Source organism: Thunnus albacares, chromosome 12 (genome assembly GCF_914725855.1).
Source record: "Thunnus albacares chromosome 12, fThuAlb1.1, whole genome shotgun sequence".
NCBI classification, from domain to species: Eukaryota; Metazoa; Chordata; class Actinopteri; order Scombriformes; family Scombridae; genus Thunnus; species Thunnus albacares.
In genome coordinates this window covers 3,875,250-3,894,277 of record NC_058117.1, presented here as the reverse complement: position 1 = coordinate 3,894,277, position 19,028 = coordinate 3,875,250, and the positions used below count along the sequence as shown (strand labels likewise).

The following is a 19,028-nucleotide window of genomic DNA, read 5'->3' as shown; positions in this document are numbered from 1 at the left end:
TGCTGTGAATCATCCGGCCTCACCCTAACACATGCCGTACGGTAACTATCGTAAAACCGTCTCTCTGCGTCTAACAGTAAAACTTGCTTTCTCCGCAGATGGATGATGAGCCTTTTAACCCGGACTATGTGGAGGTGGACCGTGTCCTGGACATTTCAGAGAGCACAGATGAAAACGGAGAGGTGCTTTGATCTCTTCCTGTCATCTTTCATGGGTTTGAGCCTCTCCCTCAACTCTCCAAACACACACTCACCAAACCTCTCTCCCGTGCGTGCGTGTGTTTGTGTGTGTGTGTGTGTTTGTGCGCAGACGGTGACCTTATATTTGGTGAAGTGGTGCAGTCTGCCTTACGAAGACTCCACCTGGGAGCTGAAGGCTGATATCGACCAGTCCAAGATAGAGGAATATGAACGCATCGCAGCACGCACACCCAACACTAAGAGAGTGGTAAGTAGTTCACTGTGTGTGTGTGTGTGTGTGTTCACTATCTGTCTTCCAGCCTACTCCCAGACACTTTGAGAAGGACGTCAGTAGGCGTGTGTGTGTTTGTGTGTGTTGGCCTGCTGCCTGCTCCTTCCTCCTCTAGATTTACAGCGCCCTTAACTGCTCTCCACAGGCCCACGTTCTTGTGGTCTTACACAGACACACACACACACACAGAGACACACACACTGCTCTTGTGGCCAGGCCAAACCACTAACAGTGTGTTTAATGCTGAACAGAAGCAGCTGACTGGCTGTGGTCTTTCCCTCCATCACTCCTTTCTCTCCCTGTGTCCATCTATTTAACTACTGCCTCTCCATAAGGACCATGTTAGCGATGCTCCATCATACAGTGGCAGTATTTGAAGGCCATTATATTTTTTGCCACGCCAGCAGTGTGGTCAGTTGGACTTAAGGGCCTGGTCGCAGCAAAATTAATCTGTGCAGCTTTGTGAATTGTTGAATTGTAGAAGCTTTGGGCATAGTGACTTCTTGCAGGGCTAGTTTGCTGCTGTAGCTTGCAAACTAGGGGGCAGCTGTGGCTCAGGAGGTAGAGCAAGTCGTCCACTAATAGAAATATCAGCAGCTCAATCCCCGGCTCCTGATGTCTGCATGTCGAAGGTTCCTTGGGCAAGATACTGAACCCCAAATTGCTCCTGATGGCTGTGCCATCAGTGTGTGAATGTGAATGAGCACTAGAAATGAGCAGCTTGGCACCTTGCATCGCAGTCATCAGTGTATAAATGTGTTTGTGTGTGTGTGAATGTTGGCTTGTAGTGTAAAACGCTTTTAGAGGCTGAAAGACTAGAAAGCAGTCCCTTTACCATTAACCAGCTAGTCAGTCAAAATAGCTTTTTTTTTTCTTTTTTTTTTTAAACTGTTCTTTTGAACCATTTGCAGCAGACATTCATCTTCCCCAGAGGGTGAATCATGATGACTTTGTTTGTCCCATCAGCAGGCTTAGAGCATGACAAGATTCCTCCAAAATGAAACCACCATGTCCTGTTGAATATGTTTTAGAAAGACTGCTGAAATAACGTGGGCTCAGGCTCTCAATTCTAAGCCATCCATGTTTACTGTAAATGGCAGTGAACTGTGTGCCTTGTTGTAGAAAACAGCAGTAAATCACCACATTTGAAAAGGTTGAACCAGAGAATATTTGGCATTTTTGCGTTAAAGATGACTGAAACCATTAACTGATTAATGGTTGCAGCCATATTTTCTGTTGATCAACTTAATAATGAGCGTCACTGTCGTTTAATAACCCAAAATCATTTCTCCGTTTAGGATCGGCCTCCTGCAGCCGACTGGAAAAAGCTGGAGGGCTCCAGGGAATACAGGAACGGCAACGCACTCAGGGAATACCAGCTTGAAGGCCTCAACTGGCTAACCTTCAACTGGTACAACTCGTAAGTCACCATTAACTTTATTTTGTTAACGTTAGAATTAGTCCCTGACTGCTACTATCAGCCAGTACATGTGATGGCTCCTCATTTAATCGTCCTAAGTGGACATTAAGTGGCCCTGCAGCTCAGTGCTGTTTGAGTTTTCCCACTGGCGCCATCTCTGCTTAATATGTATGTTCTGATAGAACCATAAGAGTCTTTAGGTCTCCACTCAGTAGCACAAATAGCAGATTGCAGTTGAACTGGTGCTCCACATCTTAATATTTGAGGGTGAATTCTAGCCTTGGATCTTTCTGGAATATTATGGAAGTATCAGATGTTTATCCTCGGCATAGAAATTGAAGGAATTAAGTCAAATCTCAGAGGATGACAAAAAGGCCACTTTTCCAGCAATACAAAGTATTTTGTGTCAAAGGTTTTTTGCATTAGATCACTAGAGTGGAAAACAGACAGCGTCTCCTCTTTGGAAAAGCAGCATTAATAAACCACGAGGGAAAATCTTTTAGATCATGGAAGCACACTGACTTTGTCACGTAGAAGTCAAGGAATCTTACATCTTGGTCACAGTGGAAACCTTTAGAATGCATTCATCGTGTCCTTAGTGATTAAGTGACGCTAAAGTCCTAATAAAATCTAAAATGCAGATCCGTCCATCTGTTTTTAGCCTATCACTCACATCCTCCCTCTCTGTCCTCAGACGTAACTGTATCTTGGCTGATGAGATGGGTCTAGGAAAGACCATCCAGTCCATTACATTCCTCTACGAGATTTACATGAAGGGCATTGAGGGGCCATTCCTGGTCATCGCCCCGCTCTCCACCATCCCTAACTGGGAGAGAGAGTTCAGGACCTGGACCGAGCTCAACGCGGTGGTCTACCACGGCAGCCAGGCCAGCCGCAAAACCATCCAGGCCTACGAGATGTACTACAGAGACGCACAGGTAAACAGACGGAGACAAACTGTCCTTATAACACTACTCATTCCCCTCAGTCGAGAGAGTTTCCTGGGATGATATTAACTGATGTTGGTTAAGACATTAATTATGTTTACAGTGTAAACAAGGAGATAATCACATCTGAGATCAGAAAAACAGTGTTGTTGTTAGTAATCTGGCTATTAAAGAAAGATTAATTAAAGTGGGAGCAGGTACATTCATCAGTGGAAGAACATCACTGAAAGGGGGAATGTTAAAGTATGATTAGTACAATTATAAATTTTGTGCACTTAAACCACATATCTGCACTGCAATGAATTTAAAAAGTGCATTGATTTGCAGTGAAGTTCTTCCACTTATATTATCTAAATTATCCAAATCTTAACCAGCCTCTAAAGACTACTAGTTTCGGTACAGTTGAAATAGTTATGTCATTTTCTGTTATCTAAATACTCAGATAAGAAATGTTTAGTCAGTGTTGTAATCCAGTCAGAATGTGAGTAGTCATTTCTGCAGCCTAGATGGTAGCTCAACCTAAACTGTACCAGCACCAGATTGCAAAGTGTGAACTAAAGGAAGTGAAGAGAATCTGCAGAGCTCTCACTAAAGAAAGATCACACCGGTTATACATCCTGTCAGCAGCGCTGTGAGGAATAACTTGGACGAGGATCATGTAGATGGAAGAATCAGATGCAGTTGTGTAAGACAGTCAGCAGATCTGAACACTTCCTCAGCCAGCTGGGGACGGACAGTGCTCCTCTGCTGTATAAGCTCTTTAAAGTCTTCTAGCTGTAAGCCACATACTGTAAGCCCTTATTGTACAATGCCACTAACATCTCTTAGTGTAACCTATGCCACAGTGAGCCTGTGAAGAACATAAGCTGTAGTAGCGGTGTCCTTGCTAGCTGCCTGTTCCTAATCCCGGCTGAGGTAATCCTCAAGGTCACAACGGAGGAACGTTGTGTTCTGTTCCTGAGCGCAGCCTTCTAACAGATTTTGATGATATAAGGAGGCAGTCGCGTTTGACCCTCAAAAAAAAGTGGAAAATGCTGTTACCCTATCACAAAAGTTTATAGAAAAAAGTGAAACCAACAGAACACACTATAGATGGTCCAAGTTTATCTTCAACCTCTATTTCAGAGCTTTTCTTGGTTTTTCCTCACAAACTTATGGAGCTGCTGTGCCTAAAACTGAAAACACATGAGTTGATGACAGACATTTTAAATTGTTCATACTGACTTTTATTCTTTTCCTCTTTTCTTTGTCTTTTCTTTCTTCGTACCTCCAGGGTAAGATAATAAAGGGAGCATATCGGTTCCACGCGGTGATAACAACCTTTGAGATGATTCTGGCTGACTGTCCGGAGCTCCGCAGCGTCCCGTGGCGCTGTGTGGTGATAGATGAAGCTCACCGCCTCAAAAACCGAAACTGCAAACTACTGGAAGGACTCAAAATGATGGACATGGTGAGCTGCATAGTTATCAGTATATCCCATCATGTTTTACAAGTATCACATGGTTTTAGAAGTAATATTACTAGGCAGTTTAGGGTATGTGTTTGCAGTTTCTTGGCACCTTTGGTTGATGTAAATGAAATGTGTTCTCAAAGGTCTTAAGTTGGACAAATTAGCCCAGTCCCTATACCAGGTTAATTTAATCTCTTCTGTCCTGCAGACATCCTGCTTTCCATTTAAGAAGATCTAAATATCTCTTTCCTGTTTCTCTCTGTTCCTCCAGGAGCACAAAGTTCTCTTGACAGGAACTCCTCTCCAAAACACGGTGGAGGAGCTCTTCAGCTTACTCAACTTCCTGGAACCTGAGAGATTCCCGTCAGAACAGACATTCATGACTGAATTTGGAGACCTTAAGACTGAAGAACAGGTAAATGGACAACTCAGTCTGTACTGTGTAAACCTCTCACAGTTCTAATATTCCCATTTCAAATTTGAGCCCTCAGATCCACTAAATGAACATCACCTCTGTCTGACTCAGGTTCAAAAGCTACAGGGCATTCTGAAGCCCATGATGTTGAGAAGACTGAAGGAGGACGTGGAGAAGAACCTGGCTCCTAAGGAGGAGACCATCATCGAGGTAGGACTGAGATCTCATCATATCATATCCCAACCCCCCACCCTCCTCTCTCTCTCTCTCTCTCTCAACCCAACCGGTCAAAGCAGATGGCCGCCCACCTAGAGCCAGGTTCTGCTTGAGGTTTCTTCCTGCTAAAGGGAAGTTTTTCCTTACCACTGTCGCCTGCCAAGTGCTTACATTTACATTTATTATCAGTCAGGTTGCACAACTCAATGTTGGTGTTGAAACGCTTCTCTACTCTGGTTATTCTCCATTCAGCTGTCAAAAAATAACCCTCACATAACCCACATCCATAGAATTAGTTCATCTCCGGCCACATTGTTGTGTAGTGTTGGTACTGGAGGAAAAATGAATTGGATCAACTACTGTCTTTGTCAGGTGGAGCTGACCAACATCCAGAAGAAATACTACCGCGCCATTCTGGAGAAGAACTTCTCCTTCCTGTCCAAAGGAGGTGCAGGAGGAGGAGGTGGTGGCGGAGGATCCAGTGTCCCCAACCTCCTTAACACCATGATGGAGCTGAGGAAATGCTGCAACCACCCCTACCTCATTAATGGTATATACACACAAGCTCTTCCAAAAGTACGACTAACCATCTCAGCAAACCAGATCATTTGTGATTAAACATGTTTTTCTCTTGTGCAGGAGCTGAAGAGAAGATCATTGAGGAGTTCAGGGACTCCCACGGTGGCAGGGCTGACATACCAGAAATGGCTCTCCAAGCCATGATCCAGGCCGCTGGCAAGCTGGTGCTCATCGACAAGCTGCTGCCCAAACTGAAGGCTGGCGGCCACAGAGTGCTGGTGTTCAGTCAGATGGTCCGCTGTCTGGACATCCTGGAGGATTACCTCATTCAGAAACGGTGAGAGAAGAGACAAATGAGCATTTCCTTAATATGTGCAAAGGTTAATGTGATGGTTATGATCATGACAGTATAGGAAATTGTTTTTGACCCTGAAATGCAGAGGTGCTGATACCGGGTCTGATCTGATACTAATATATTTTTGTGCCAAAGATGCTCAGTATACATAGTAAAAGTAAATGAATATGCAGCATTGATTACATCTATTAAAATATGCCCGGATCAGCTCTGATTATGATCTTTAGGATGGCTTGTGACATCACTCCAGTGTTGACTTTTCTGGTAATAATGGTAACATGATGTTACTGTAATAACAATAATAATTGACCTTTCCTCCCTCTCTGTGTGCAGTTATCCCTACGAGCGTATAGATGGCAGGGTTCGTGGTAACCTGCGGCAGGCAGCCATCGACCGTTTCTCCAGACCAGACTCTGACCGATTTGTCTTCCTGCTCTGTACAAGAGCCGGAGGACTGGGCATCAACCTGACTGCAGCTGATACCTGCATCATCTTCGACTCCGACTGGAACCCTCAGAACGACCTGCAGGTACACACCACAGGATGTTTGACCTGCGCTGACTCTGCCAATTGCGTTTAGCTCCGCTTCACTGGACCATATCATTAGTGCTCAGCTCTAACCGCACATTTACAGTTGAATATACTCCTGTAGATTGAACAGAAAAGTCAGAGCAAGTAAAATCTGCTGTAGAGCAATGTTTCTGAATCTGTGAATCTGTCCTCCACCAGGCCCAGGCGAGATGTCACCGTATTGGTCAGTCCAAGGCGGTCAAGATCTACCGTCTGATCACCAGGAACAGCTACGAGAGGGAGATGTTTGACAAGGCCAGCCTGAAGCTGGGACTCGACAAGGCCGTGCTCCAGAGCATGAGTGGTCGAGAGAACGCCAACAGCGGGGTGAGATTCATCACATACACACACACACACGCATCCAATATCTACATCAATGACTACAGATTGATTTTTCCTTTAAATGAATATCCTCAGTGTACCTTGTGTTAGAAGGCCTGGACACTCACCCACTCAGTGTTTTCAAAGCCACATGCAGATTCCACTGCCTTTTTATAGGTTCAGCCCTCAGCACCCCCTGAGCACTCAACAGGGCTCCCAGCTTTCCTTCAAGCTACAAAAATTCAATATTTTCACACAGACGTTATATAAAAACTGATGTCATGAAATATTTAGTCATGGAATAAAATGTTTTCGTTTCTTGTTCAGGTCCAGCAGTTGTCCAAGAAGGAGATCGAGGACCTGCTGAGGAAAGGAGCGTACGGAGCTCTAATGGACGAGGAAGACGAAGGTTCAAAATTCTGCGAGGAAGACATTGACCAGATCCTCCAGAGACGAACCCACACCATAACCATAGAGTCTGAGGGCAAGGGCTCCACCTTTGCTAAGGTAAAAACTCCTCTCTGCTGAAAAACTATGGCAAAATATCCAAATTCTGAAATAGCTCACACTGCATGCAAAGTGTGTGATGTGTGTGTGTGTGTCGGTGGCTGCAGTGGAAAAAAGTGATTATCTGGTATTGACCGTCATGCTCTCCTCTCTCTGCAGGCCAGTTTTGTTGCGACAGGTAACCGAACAGACATTTCTCTGGAGGATCCAGACTTCTGGCAGAAATGGGCCAAGAAGGCCGAGCTGGACCTGGACGCCATCAATGGACGGGTATGACACACGTGTACACGTACAACTGAATATACACACAGTAAACATAAGCACCTGCATTATTAGGCATATCTGAGGACACACGCTGTAAGCTGTAAAGCCACAGAGAGAGAACAATCACTCTGTGCATCCAAATACTTACACACACCTTATGGAAAGGGGACTAGCAGTAGTAATTAGTCAGTTCTATCACCACAAGCTAGGAGGAGGAAAGTGAGACAGATTGAGAGAGAGAGAGAGAGACAGAAAGAACAGGAGGGAAGCAGAGAGAGAGAGAGAGAGATTAATATTGACAGTTGGGAATCTCCTCTCTTCCTTAATTACCCATGTTTCCCTGCTCTTGTGTGTGTGTTTGAGCGAGAGAGAGTAAGCTGCTTAGCTCCACTTAACAGAGCGCAGATGCCTGGAGGGTACAGAGATATCACTTAGGCTAGTGCTCACACATACACACACACACACACACACACACACACACACACACAGAAGCTCAGTCATTGGTGTTGTGCACATTCTTATACACACATCGAGCGCCGTGCTGCTTTATATTCTCGCTCTCCTTCCCTCTCTATATTTCTTCACTTTTTTTTTTCATTATTTGTGTATTTGTCCCTCTTGATTTCTTCTTCTCTGCGCTCCCTCACTGCCTCTCTTTTGGAGGGCCCTCCACCGGAACACTTAATCCAGCTCTACCAGCCTGAATACGCTCCACTCAGGCTGCTCCCCTGGGATTTCTTATTGTGTGATGTTAAAATGGAAATGACTGCATCTGTGATAATTGTGGAACTAACTACTGCTCTGTTTGTGCATATTAATGGGATTGTAAGAGGGGGGGAAAAAATCAAATTAATTGAACAAAAATGTAATTCATTAGACAACATAATTAATGCCAGTTTATGTTTGAGCTGGGCAGCAATTTTCTCAGCATCAGGAATGAAACACAGGGGCCAAATATCCAATTAATCATATTTGGTACAGAAGATGTCATGTACTGTATTCACAGGGTTCACACTGGTCATAGAAGCCAGAATATACAAGAAAATTTAAATAGTCCTCTGCACAGGAATAAAGCAGAAGGTACTTTGCATATTGTTATTGGTGGATTTCAGGCCATCTGTAATTGAAACCAGGTTCTTGGCAAGAAAAACAGGAGAACATATATATAGGCCATAAATGTACACAGAAATTAACGTCGTCGTCGAATTTGTTTCCAGAACACACTAGTGATCGACACACCGAGAGTGAGGAAACAGACGCGTCACTACAGCAGCGTCAAAGAGGAAGAGATGATGGAGTTCTCAGAGCTGGAGAGCGATGAGGATGAACCGAGCAAACCCTCAACTAAACCTCGACGGCCTCAAGACAAAGCCCAGGGCTACCCCCGATCTGAGTGCTTCAGAGTGGAGAAGAACCTTCTGGTCTATGGGTCAGTACATATTCATATATTCAGACCAATAACAAGGTCCACCACTGATTTATATACTAAATGACTAGAATTAAGGCATGCGATTGGTTATATGTAATGCATTTTTGAACTATAGAAAAGGAATAAAACAGATGAAATGAAGCCTCCACACAGCTTCAGGGAGCAGATATGAATGGTAGAAGTACAACATAAAAGCACTGTGGTGCAACAAAACCTCACTGAAGTGGACAATTAAGCAGAAAAGGAAAAGAAATCCTAGTTTAGGGTCGTGTTGGATGTGGAGTCATGCAGGTGGGTGGAGTTCATCCCGCTAATGTGTGCGTTTGTGTGTAAAAGCACACCAGTTAATGGATGCAGGACCTGCATACGGAGTGATTTAGTAGACAGAAATCTTTGCACTCAAGGCCATCAGCACACACAACCACTAATCAGAGCTGCCTGTAAACACACCCTTGCACAAACGCACACACACACACACACACACACACACATACTCCCAAGGTCAATTTGTATGCACAAGAATAAGTTTGTTTATTTGCCCACATATGCTGTGCTGGGCATATACATACTGGAATAATGTTCAGCCTGTCACACACACATATAAACATGTTTCAAAGGAAATGTCACTTCTAGGAACATACTGAATAAAAAGTTTTGCTACAGAATTCCCATTAAAACGCGATTTCTCTTCAGTATATTCCTCTAGATGATGTATATTTGATAGTCTAGAATTGACAGGAGTTGTAGAGGGATCAGCTTTAATAATCTCCGCAGCGACACAAGTACATCATAACTCAGAGCTCTACTCGTAGACAATACCAGCCTTTAAATTCACAGATAGAGTACAGTATACTGCACGCACACAGGCAAACTGACACACTTTTACCACAGATAGTGATTATCGGGTGAGCCCGTCCATTTTCACGGCTGACTTGGCGTGACTGTGTGTGTGTGTGTGCGCACGCATGAGCGTAAGAAAGAACAGTGGTGCTAGTGAGATGTCAGCGTTGTTATTGTTACAGTCTAGTCTCGTGGCCTGAGGCTGTAGGACACAAAAACACACTGTCTGACTGGGCCCGTCCTCTCCGCTCAGCGCTCTGTTGTCTTTTCCCATCATCCATCTCACTCACTCACTCTCTCTCTCGTCCACCATTTTACCCTTTCTAAAATCACTCAGAGTAAGGCTGCTTCACATGGTTCAGTGAATATTGGGAAGCAGCAGCAGAGGAATTTGAGTTGAGAACGAGACAGTCTGAAGGGAAACTGTCCACCACATCAGCCTTTAGGGTCACTTGCTCTCTGGAGGTGGTGAGGGGGGCGGGGGGGGGGTCGGGCTGTGATCCATGAACACGCACACACAGAAGGATGGCACTAGTTGGGGTGCCAGTAACGGTTAAGTCAACAGACTGGTGAAATGTATAATGAGAGCTCGGCACTCACCAGTGTCTGCCACTTGTGTGTGTGTGTGTAAATGTCTGGGCTGCAAGACAGCATGATGTGGACTTGTGTATACATTCATGAAAGATCAGGGTCATGTTAGCCATGAAAGTAGCACAGAATTACAAACTGTCTGAATGATTTAGTAAAATGATTCACTTCCAGAGGTCAGTTTAGTAGCAAAGCTTCAATTCAAGATCATATTTTAGTGAAGAAAATCCCCTTAACAATATTATCTAATATGTAGAGGCTGTAAGCAGGTTTGTTTTTACAACATTTTTAATTTAGCAACTTCATTCATTTTAACAGATAAGGGACTATCTGCCAGCTTGTCATCTTTCATCTTAGTTTTACTGATCAGTTTATTACTATACAGAATGACCTATTTAAAAATTACAACTTTTGTTATATTGTGTTTTACTGTTTAGTATATTAGTTTTATTATCATGTATTAGCAGAGCCAGTAGGCTGCTTTTATTTTGGTCTAAGTTGACCTATTCAACAATAAAAAACACACATTTCTTTGGGGAAGAAACTGAAAAATGTTCTAAACTTGCAGTCATATACTTTTGGATTGACAGTGAGCCTACTGTGTGCCAGACTGACAACACTGTGTACTGTTAAATCAATGTTTTGTATCAAGTATTAAATATTATAAGCTGGGTCGGTCCATAAACTGACAGGGTCATCCCTTTCTCTCTGTGTCTTGTGTTTAGTTGGGGCAGGTGGAGTGACATCCTGGCTCACGGTCGCTTCAAGCGCCCCCTGAAGGAGGCCGATGTGGAAACTATCTGCCGAGCCCTCCTGGCCTACTGCCTGCTGCATTACCGCGGCGATGAGAACATCAAAAGTTTCATCTGGGACCTGATCACCCCGAGCGCAGACGGAACGACCAAGACGCTGACCAACCACTCTGGTAACACACACACACACACACACACACACACAACTCAGTACACTGTCAGAGAGACTACAACACTGTGGAAATGAACTCCAACGTGTTTGCGTGACTGATTTAGTAAGAAATCTGAAAAATAATGGAATTACAAATCTGAAAATGATAATACACTTACATTTTTTTCTTTTAGTATCAAAGACGTGTCCCTTATAGGCTTGAAAGTTGCTTGGTTAAAGTTGGTTGTTGGATCTTCTGCTTTTCTGTTTTATATCTTTGTAATTTGAATGTCTCAGTGGTTTTGAACCATTGATGATGTCACAATAATTTTACATTGTAGCCCTAGTAAAAAGGGTGTTTGAAAAGGGCATCGATGCAGTCTCAATACTATCACATGACCATTTCTCCTCAGTTTAGAAGGTGGGAAAAGATAGCAGTCTAAATGGATTTGTTGCTAAAAAAAAAAAAAATCTCCCATATCTGGATGACTGAACCCTAAAACATATTAGATTCCATATCTTTAGCCATGCAGCATGGCTCTAGGGATGGCAATATCAGTCTGTCAGTTGGTCGATCCACCGTTTTGGTCCAGACTGAAATATCTCAACAATTGGATGGATTGTAATGAAATCTTGTAATTTTGTACAGACATTCATGGACCCCAGAGGATGAATCTCACTGACTTTTCATCTAGTGCCAGCAGCAGATCAATGTTTTCACTTGTCCTGTGAATGATGTGTAAGATGGCAAAAAAAAATGTATACAGGTTTGTAGAGACACCTGACCATAACCTCACCTCTCTGTCTCTCTCTCTTCAGGTCTCTCTACACCAGTACCTCGAGGCAGAAAGGGCAAGAAGGGGAAGCCCCCAGCCCCGCCTCCACAAACTCCAAGAGCCGATTGGCTGGCCAGCTGCAATCCTGACCATTTACTGCAAGAGGATAGCTACAAGAGACACTTGAAACATCACTGCAACAAGTATGTTTTTTCTTTTCCCTCCACCCCCCGAAAATACATAAACAAGAAGACAAGAATGTGAAGTGGGGTTTATAAAAGAATAAAATAAGTGTCAACATTGTGGATAATCAGTCGATGTTGAGTGTGTGTGTGTTTGTGTCAGTGGATGTCAAATCAGTGCCAGACAGGACTGGAGTTTTAAAACCATCACCACTGAGCACAACTTGAACAGGCCCGGTAGTCTCCCTGTCTTCCTTCTCACAGACACACACACATGCGCGTACACACACACACACACACACAAACATTCTCACTCACTCACACTCACACGCTCACACTCTGTGGTCAGCTCTCTCTCCTGTTGTCAAGGAGATATGCTTCCTTGCCCTCCAAATTCAATTCCAAGATTTTTTTCTTCTTGAGGGGGAAGTTTGTGTGTGTATGTGTGTGTGTGTGTGGCTGTGTGCCAGGCCAGGTGCTAGGCAGGCAGACCTGTTGGAAGTGGGTAAAAGACGCACACAAACACACACACACACACACTTGGGGGTGATTATGTGGTGCCATCTGCTAGGCTGGAGCACAGCGTTGTGTGGCTAATCAGGCCTGGCACATTGATGGATGAGCACACACAGCCTGCCAACAAACACACACACTGCAACTTGTGATGCCATTGATGCACAAACACACACACACACACACACACACACACACACACACACACGGCAGAACGAGTTGCAAATGACTGCCTTTATACCCTTCCCCCTCTTCACTGCCTCTCCAAACTTTGTGTTCCCTCCCTTGGAGCACAGCCCTCTGTCCTTTCAATTCTTCTCCTCTCTGCTCCTCCCACTCCTCCTCCTCTCCTCCTCCTCCTCCTCCTCCTCCCAACCCCCACCTCTCCTCCTCCGTCTCCCGCTCCAAACGCCGTTATTGGCATTAAATCCTGGTGACAAATGTTTACAGTGAAGCAGGTCTCCCAGATAGCAGCAATTCCAGTGTCAGGAGATCAAATCTGACTTTCATTCTCAAGCCCTGACTGAAGTGATTCATTTGATTGAGGGAGATGCTGGAAGAACAGCTCTCACTGGGAACATCTGTAATGTGTATTCAGAGAAACTGGCCATCTATTTGACAGCAAGCCGTTAGTAGTAGATAACACTGAAATATATGAATGAATTAGTTTTTTCTACCAGTATTACAACAGGGGAAAAAAAACCTCAGGATATTTTCCATCTGAGTAGTTTTACATCAGAAATCCAAGACCCTGTTCAGACCAGCAAACTGCACCTGAGCAGGACTTTACAGCTGTCCTCCAGTAAAATCAGTCCAGTGTGAAGACTGTTAGCAGGGTAATGAAACCTCTGTGGTCACATGACTTGACATGACATGACTTATGAAACTTGTATTCAAGAAGGAAAAAAGTCAGACTACATGAGGGGAATTTAGAAACTTAACAGGAGTACAACAAAAGATGTTTTACAATTGAATTGCATTGGATGAATGTCAGAATGACTGTAGAGAAACTAGAGTGATCAACAATCAATTTATCATTTTAATAGTTTATTTCTCAAGCAAAAGTACCAAACATTCTCTGCTTTCAACCTCTAAACTGATCATTTGCTGCTATTCTTTTGTTTTTTATCTATTTTAATTAGTTTTTTAATTAATTCACCTATCAACTCGTGTCATCTTTTGTCTGTGTTGAGCCAAATTGGACAATGTCATTAACCCTTTGCCTCTGTTTATCAGGGTCTTGCTGAGGGTGAGGATGCTGTATTATCTGAGACAGGAAGTCATAGGCGACCAGGCCGAGCGCATCCTGGAAGGAGCCGACTCCAGGTCAGTAGTTTCTCCATACCGCTCTCTTTCTCTTGTCTTCATTTTAGTGTCTCACATCTTGCCATCTTTCAGGGGCAATCTCTTTTTCCTTCTCTTACTTATCTTCCCTCCATTTTTTTCATCTGTTCAGCCATTGAGCCTTTCTGTTTCTAACAAACTCATCTGGTGTATGTAGTCACACTTGGTCTCACAGATGTCTGGAGAACAGGACGTTACACATCCCAGTTTCTGATCTGTTGTATTGTTAAAATAACCGCTCTAAAAATATGTCTACACAAACAGAAAACATTATTCATCTAACATTCTCTGAAGAGAAATTTGGATTTCATTCCAAACTTGACAAAGAAAACACACCATCCATCCTGTGCAGCCTTGTGTGTGTTTTTTTTTCTAGAATACAAGGTCTTAGGTGTTTATAACAGTTAGCGGAAAGGCTGTCATGTATTGGATGCATCATGAAAGTGAGTTGAGACTTGGATATTTATATGAATGTGTCATGAATTATTACTTGGGTGTATTTTCGTCTGTTCTGGTGGCCTCTTTGGCAGAGTTTCTCCCTATTCTGACAGATACAACACACAGCCCCCGTTAAATGATCAGGGGAGAATGAGCTTTTTATCTCAGTTTTGACCCATTTAGAAAGGTTTTTTTTTTACATCTATTGGTTATCATTTGTCAGTGCGGTGATGTCGATGATGAAGCTTAGCTACACTGCTCACCTTGACTGTCGCCTTCATCCGATTCTGACAACTCCTTCACCGCATCCTCCCATCTTTTTCCTCAGTCACACTACACTTTTCTTGCCATCTGTCCATCTCTCCTCCTCTCTCTCTGCAGTGCACTCTAGTCTGTCACCGTCTCTCCCATCCCCCTCTAGTCACCCTTTCACCCAGATGTGAACGCATTTATAATGTGGAGCACGTGCACTTCATGCTGATCTCTCCCACTCCCTCTCTCCCTCCCCCCACTCAGTGGCTACTGTGACAGACCCATGTGTGTGTGTGTGTGTATGTGTATGTGTGTGTGTGTGTGTGTGTCAGTGCGTGCCAGACATGAGCATACGGGGTGCCATCGTGCCAACATATGCCAGGGGGATTTAGCATGCCAGCGTGCCATGCTGCTGTTTGCAGAGATAAGGGACTGTTTCCCTGGTTTCTTCTCTCCTCCTGTCACCCTCTGTCTTTCTGCTTCCATTGTGTATTGTACCCTTTCTCTCCATAACTAGCTGGAAACACAATTTTCTACCACCTCCTTTCCATAATGGAGGACTTAGTGGGGTTTTTTTTGTTTGGTTTGTTTTTTTTGGTGCCACAACACAGAATCTATCCTGCAGAAACATGGCACATTAAAACTATTCTCCGTTTTTTTTATTGACATGTATTAAGAATCCTGATCTTGACCAGACACTTGGTTTTGGTTGGACTCTTGTTATTTTAAAAACAAGTCTTAAGTTTCGGTACTGTGATGGTGGCATCAATATATTGTTGCCAAGTTACTGTCAATGTCATTGTGACACGCTGATACAATGAAAGTAAACAAATGAGAGCATGGAGGAGATTATTTGCAGCTCGTGTCCCATCACAGAGTCACTGTTACTGTCAGTGATTTTCAGTTTTAAGGCTAGGGATGGGAACAACGTTTGCTCTCAATAGATACTTATTTTTACTATTTTATTTTACTATGATATCACTACTTAATGGATGACGGTAGCACTCCTGAAATGAATGAATAAAGGTTGAAAGGAAGTTAGGAAAGGCAAATGTGAGAGGTATTGAGATATTTTATACCCCATTATAATTTTAAAGTTAAATAAATGCATTGAAATCTTTAAAAATCCTCCAGTGAAGCACACCAGCAACACAATAGACATGTGTAGCCTCTATGTTTGTCATGATCCTGATCTTGTGGAGACAACAAGATCAGGATCATGGATCAAACAACATTAATATCACAAGTGTAGGCCAGTCTATACTGGATATGGTATGAAAAAGATGTCTCATAGGGTCCCCAAGTATTAACAAAAGTATTGCAAAATGGGTTTAGCCATTATGATCAAGTCATTTGTTCTGGAAGAACAGCACCTTCTTTCTACCTTATTGCATAAATAATCCCACATGGTGCCAGACTCCACAGTGATTCTTTGTCAATATGAATATGGGAAAAATGTGTTTTATGCCGAGTGTAGCACTTCTTTAAAGGGGACCTATTATGCTTTTCCTTATTTTTAGTCATATATATTTAATGTTACAATATCAGATGATCGTTAGTGGTTGACGTGTCAAATAATGAGGTAAATGTGTGTAGAAGTAATCCCTGTGAGTAAAAAGCACTGGTTTTAGACTGCCCTGAACGCCTGGTTTCCAGCGTTTTTTTTCTACTTTCAGCCCGAGCTGATGTTGGCTTGTGACGGGTTTCTTTATATGGTCATCTGATCCATCCACAGCATGCAAGTTCACTGCTCTGCTCCACTAACATTCTGGCATTTTCCATTGTTTTGGGGGTAGTCACACTGAGCCATGACTCGAGTCGAGCTGGCACGCTGTGAGTGTTTTTCCATTACACAGCACAGCAAAGTAAAATAAGTAGTTAACTTGTTAGAGATGTGCTGGTCATCTGCAGCTCTTCATCAGACATCATCATCACTGTGGCTGTTTCTGCTTGTACTATTCCTCCCTGCATTATTTCTAACCGATCCGCCAAACAATTAGCTCCACATATGTCCATATGTTGTTGTTTTCACTAGTTTTTAGCACCGCTAACAAAGCTCTGCTAATTCAGTGAGGAACACGTTTCACATCTTGTAAATTCATCACAATAAAAATCTGCCTTTATTTAGTCATTTAAAGCAGGAAATGTTAGGTCTGCATCAGCGGTAACTTAACATGACTCTGCACCGGCTGCCCCTTGGCAGGCCTCCAGAAAGCTGGCCAATCAGAACAGAGTATGGTCATCAGGATGGGGGCCTTAAGGAGCTTAAAGGAGTAAAAAGGAGTTTTTTTTTAAACTGTGAATCATGCAAAGCTACTCTAGTGGAGTCCAAAAATAAAAAAAATAGAGCTGGAAATGAGCATGATAGGTCCTCTTTAATGGCTTACCGTGTCAAGTCATGCACACAGCCATATCAATTCTAATTCCAATTCTGCTAATTGATTTAGTTTTTTTTTTTAAATTGGTTTCAATCCTTCAGATTCAGGTTAAACCTTTTTTACTTGAGCACTAGCATAGACTATTTGGGGGTCTTATGGCTGTAAACTGCAGACAACAAAGAGGCTTTGTTATTTATGTGGTGGCAACCAGCACTTCCTGTTCAGATCATCATTATTTTTTCCTGTATTCTATGTATCTTACTGCTCTGTCAAAAAGACAAGAGGAAATATTTAGGTGTATTCACAACATTGAGACAAAGTTTCTGGATAACAAACATGCAGCTGTTCATCTTTACTGAAGAAGACTTTCACTAAGATTTGACCAGAGCTAACTGTTTGCCTGCATTTGTTTTTATCTGTGGTTGGCAGCTGACAGCTTTCACATTCTGATTTTCACTCTTCCCTTTTCTCTTCCCCATTCTGATTTGAAATACAAGACTGATGCCTTCCTAAAGCAAATTGAATCCACGCAAACATTTAAGTTTGATCATCGGTGACGTGATGTGGTTTGATCTCTTCCACAGTGAGCTGGATATCTGGATCCCCCAGCCCTTCCACGCCGAGGTCCCAGCCGACTGGTGGGACAGCGAGGCTGACAAATCCCTGCTCATTGGAGTCTTCAAACACGGTAGGAAACACACTCCTTCACCACACCCCACATACACACACACACACACACACACACACACACACACACACACACACACACACACACACACACACACACACACACACACACACACCTTCCAACATGGCAGCCTGAACACACATACACAGAATACAAAATGAACATCACACACAGAGATAACATGTCAGCGCCTTCAGACACACGCGCAGAGACGCACCCGCCTTCCAACCCAGTAAGCATCACACACACACACACACACACACACACACACACACACAAACACTAACATACACATATACACACATCCCACCCACTTCTGCTGCCACCAGTTGATAGGTGTTGCTATGGCGACATCGGTACGCAGCTGGCAGGCTCAGTGTGCTATCGGGAGTGTGATTGATGGCTGGTGTTCACCACTGGTGTGGAGTGTTAGTGTGTGTGTGTGTGTGTGTGTGACAGGTGTTAATGTTGTAAATAAAACTCATTTAAGTTACAATAACAATCTTTCTCTTTAACTGTTAACCTGGTTGTTTGGAAATTTGCGAGTGGTGTTAATCTCCCAGCGACCCACCTTTGGGTGCTGAATGAATGTGTCTCCCAGTGACAGACCAAAGAGGCCCAGTGTGTGTGTGTGTGTGCGCGCGAGTGCGGGTGCTTCGGATGGAGACCCTCATTCATATTAATTTGGCATAATTGTCATAATTTTTCCATCATTGCCACCCTCTATGATTCAATTAGGACACACACACAGACCCTCACACGCACACACACACTCGCTCACACACACACACAAATACAAAAGGGCTCACCCATAGTTAATCATAATCCTCATTCACTAGGGAGGCCCTTGGGGGGACTAACACACACACATACACACAGAGTGAGCTTTGTATGCAGACACACACACATGGACATACTAAACAATGCGTCACACACACACACAGAAGAGTGATGGCCTATAAAGGCCTGATGATTAACGTTTGGCTGCAGGCGCAGAGCTGTGTGTGTGTGTGATGCGTTGTGTGTGTGTGTGTGTGTGTGTGACAGAGACGGTTAGGAACAATGCGTCACATCTCTCCTAATTGAAATGTGATGGAGAGAAAGAAAGGAGGGATGAATGAAAGGCTGAAGACGAGGCGGTGTGGTTCTGTCATGGTGGCCCTCCCTCCTCTTCTCTCTTTCCTCCCCTGCCTCCTGTCCTGTCCTCCCCACTACTCTCATGTCTTCCTCCTCCTCTCCTCT

At 43.6% G+C, this 19,028-nt stretch overlaps 1 protein-coding gene across 1 annotated transcript in view; it reads left to right on the top strand.

The window, feature by feature from the left end:
• chd7 (chromodomain helicase DNA binding protein 7) overlaps nucleotides 1-19,028 on the top strand; it is a 74,092-nt gene that overhangs the window by 44,929 nt on the left and 10,135 nt on the right. The window contains exons 10-27 of the mRNA XM_044367368.1: nucleotides 99-182; nucleotides 310-447; nucleotides 1,770-1,891; nucleotides 2,586-2,829; nucleotides 4,112-4,288; nucleotides 4,560-4,703; nucleotides 4,815-4,913; nucleotides 5,292-5,469; nucleotides 5,559-5,775; nucleotides 6,127-6,322; nucleotides 6,523-6,690; nucleotides 7,012-7,191; nucleotides 7,351-7,461; nucleotides 8,673-8,884; nucleotides 11,038-11,237; nucleotides 12,035-12,194; nucleotides 13,923-14,012; nucleotides 17,683-17,786. Of these exons, the coding sequence (XP_044223303.1) occupies nucleotides 99-182; nucleotides 310-447; nucleotides 1,770-1,891; nucleotides 2,586-2,829; nucleotides 4,112-4,288; nucleotides 4,560-4,703; nucleotides 4,815-4,913; nucleotides 5,292-5,469; nucleotides 5,559-5,775; nucleotides 6,127-6,322; nucleotides 6,523-6,690; nucleotides 7,012-7,191; nucleotides 7,351-7,461; nucleotides 8,673-8,884; nucleotides 11,038-11,237; nucleotides 12,035-12,194; nucleotides 13,923-14,012; nucleotides 17,683-17,786 (2,824 nt within the window). The remainder of the gene's footprint in view (nucleotides 1-98; nucleotides 183-309; nucleotides 448-1,769; nucleotides 1,892-2,585; nucleotides 2,830-4,111; nucleotides 4,289-4,559; nucleotides 4,704-4,814; nucleotides 4,914-5,291; nucleotides 5,470-5,558; nucleotides 5,776-6,126; nucleotides 6,323-6,522; nucleotides 6,691-7,011; nucleotides 7,192-7,350; nucleotides 7,462-8,672; nucleotides 8,885-11,037; nucleotides 11,238-12,034; nucleotides 12,195-13,922; nucleotides 14,013-17,682; nucleotides 17,787-19,028) is intronic.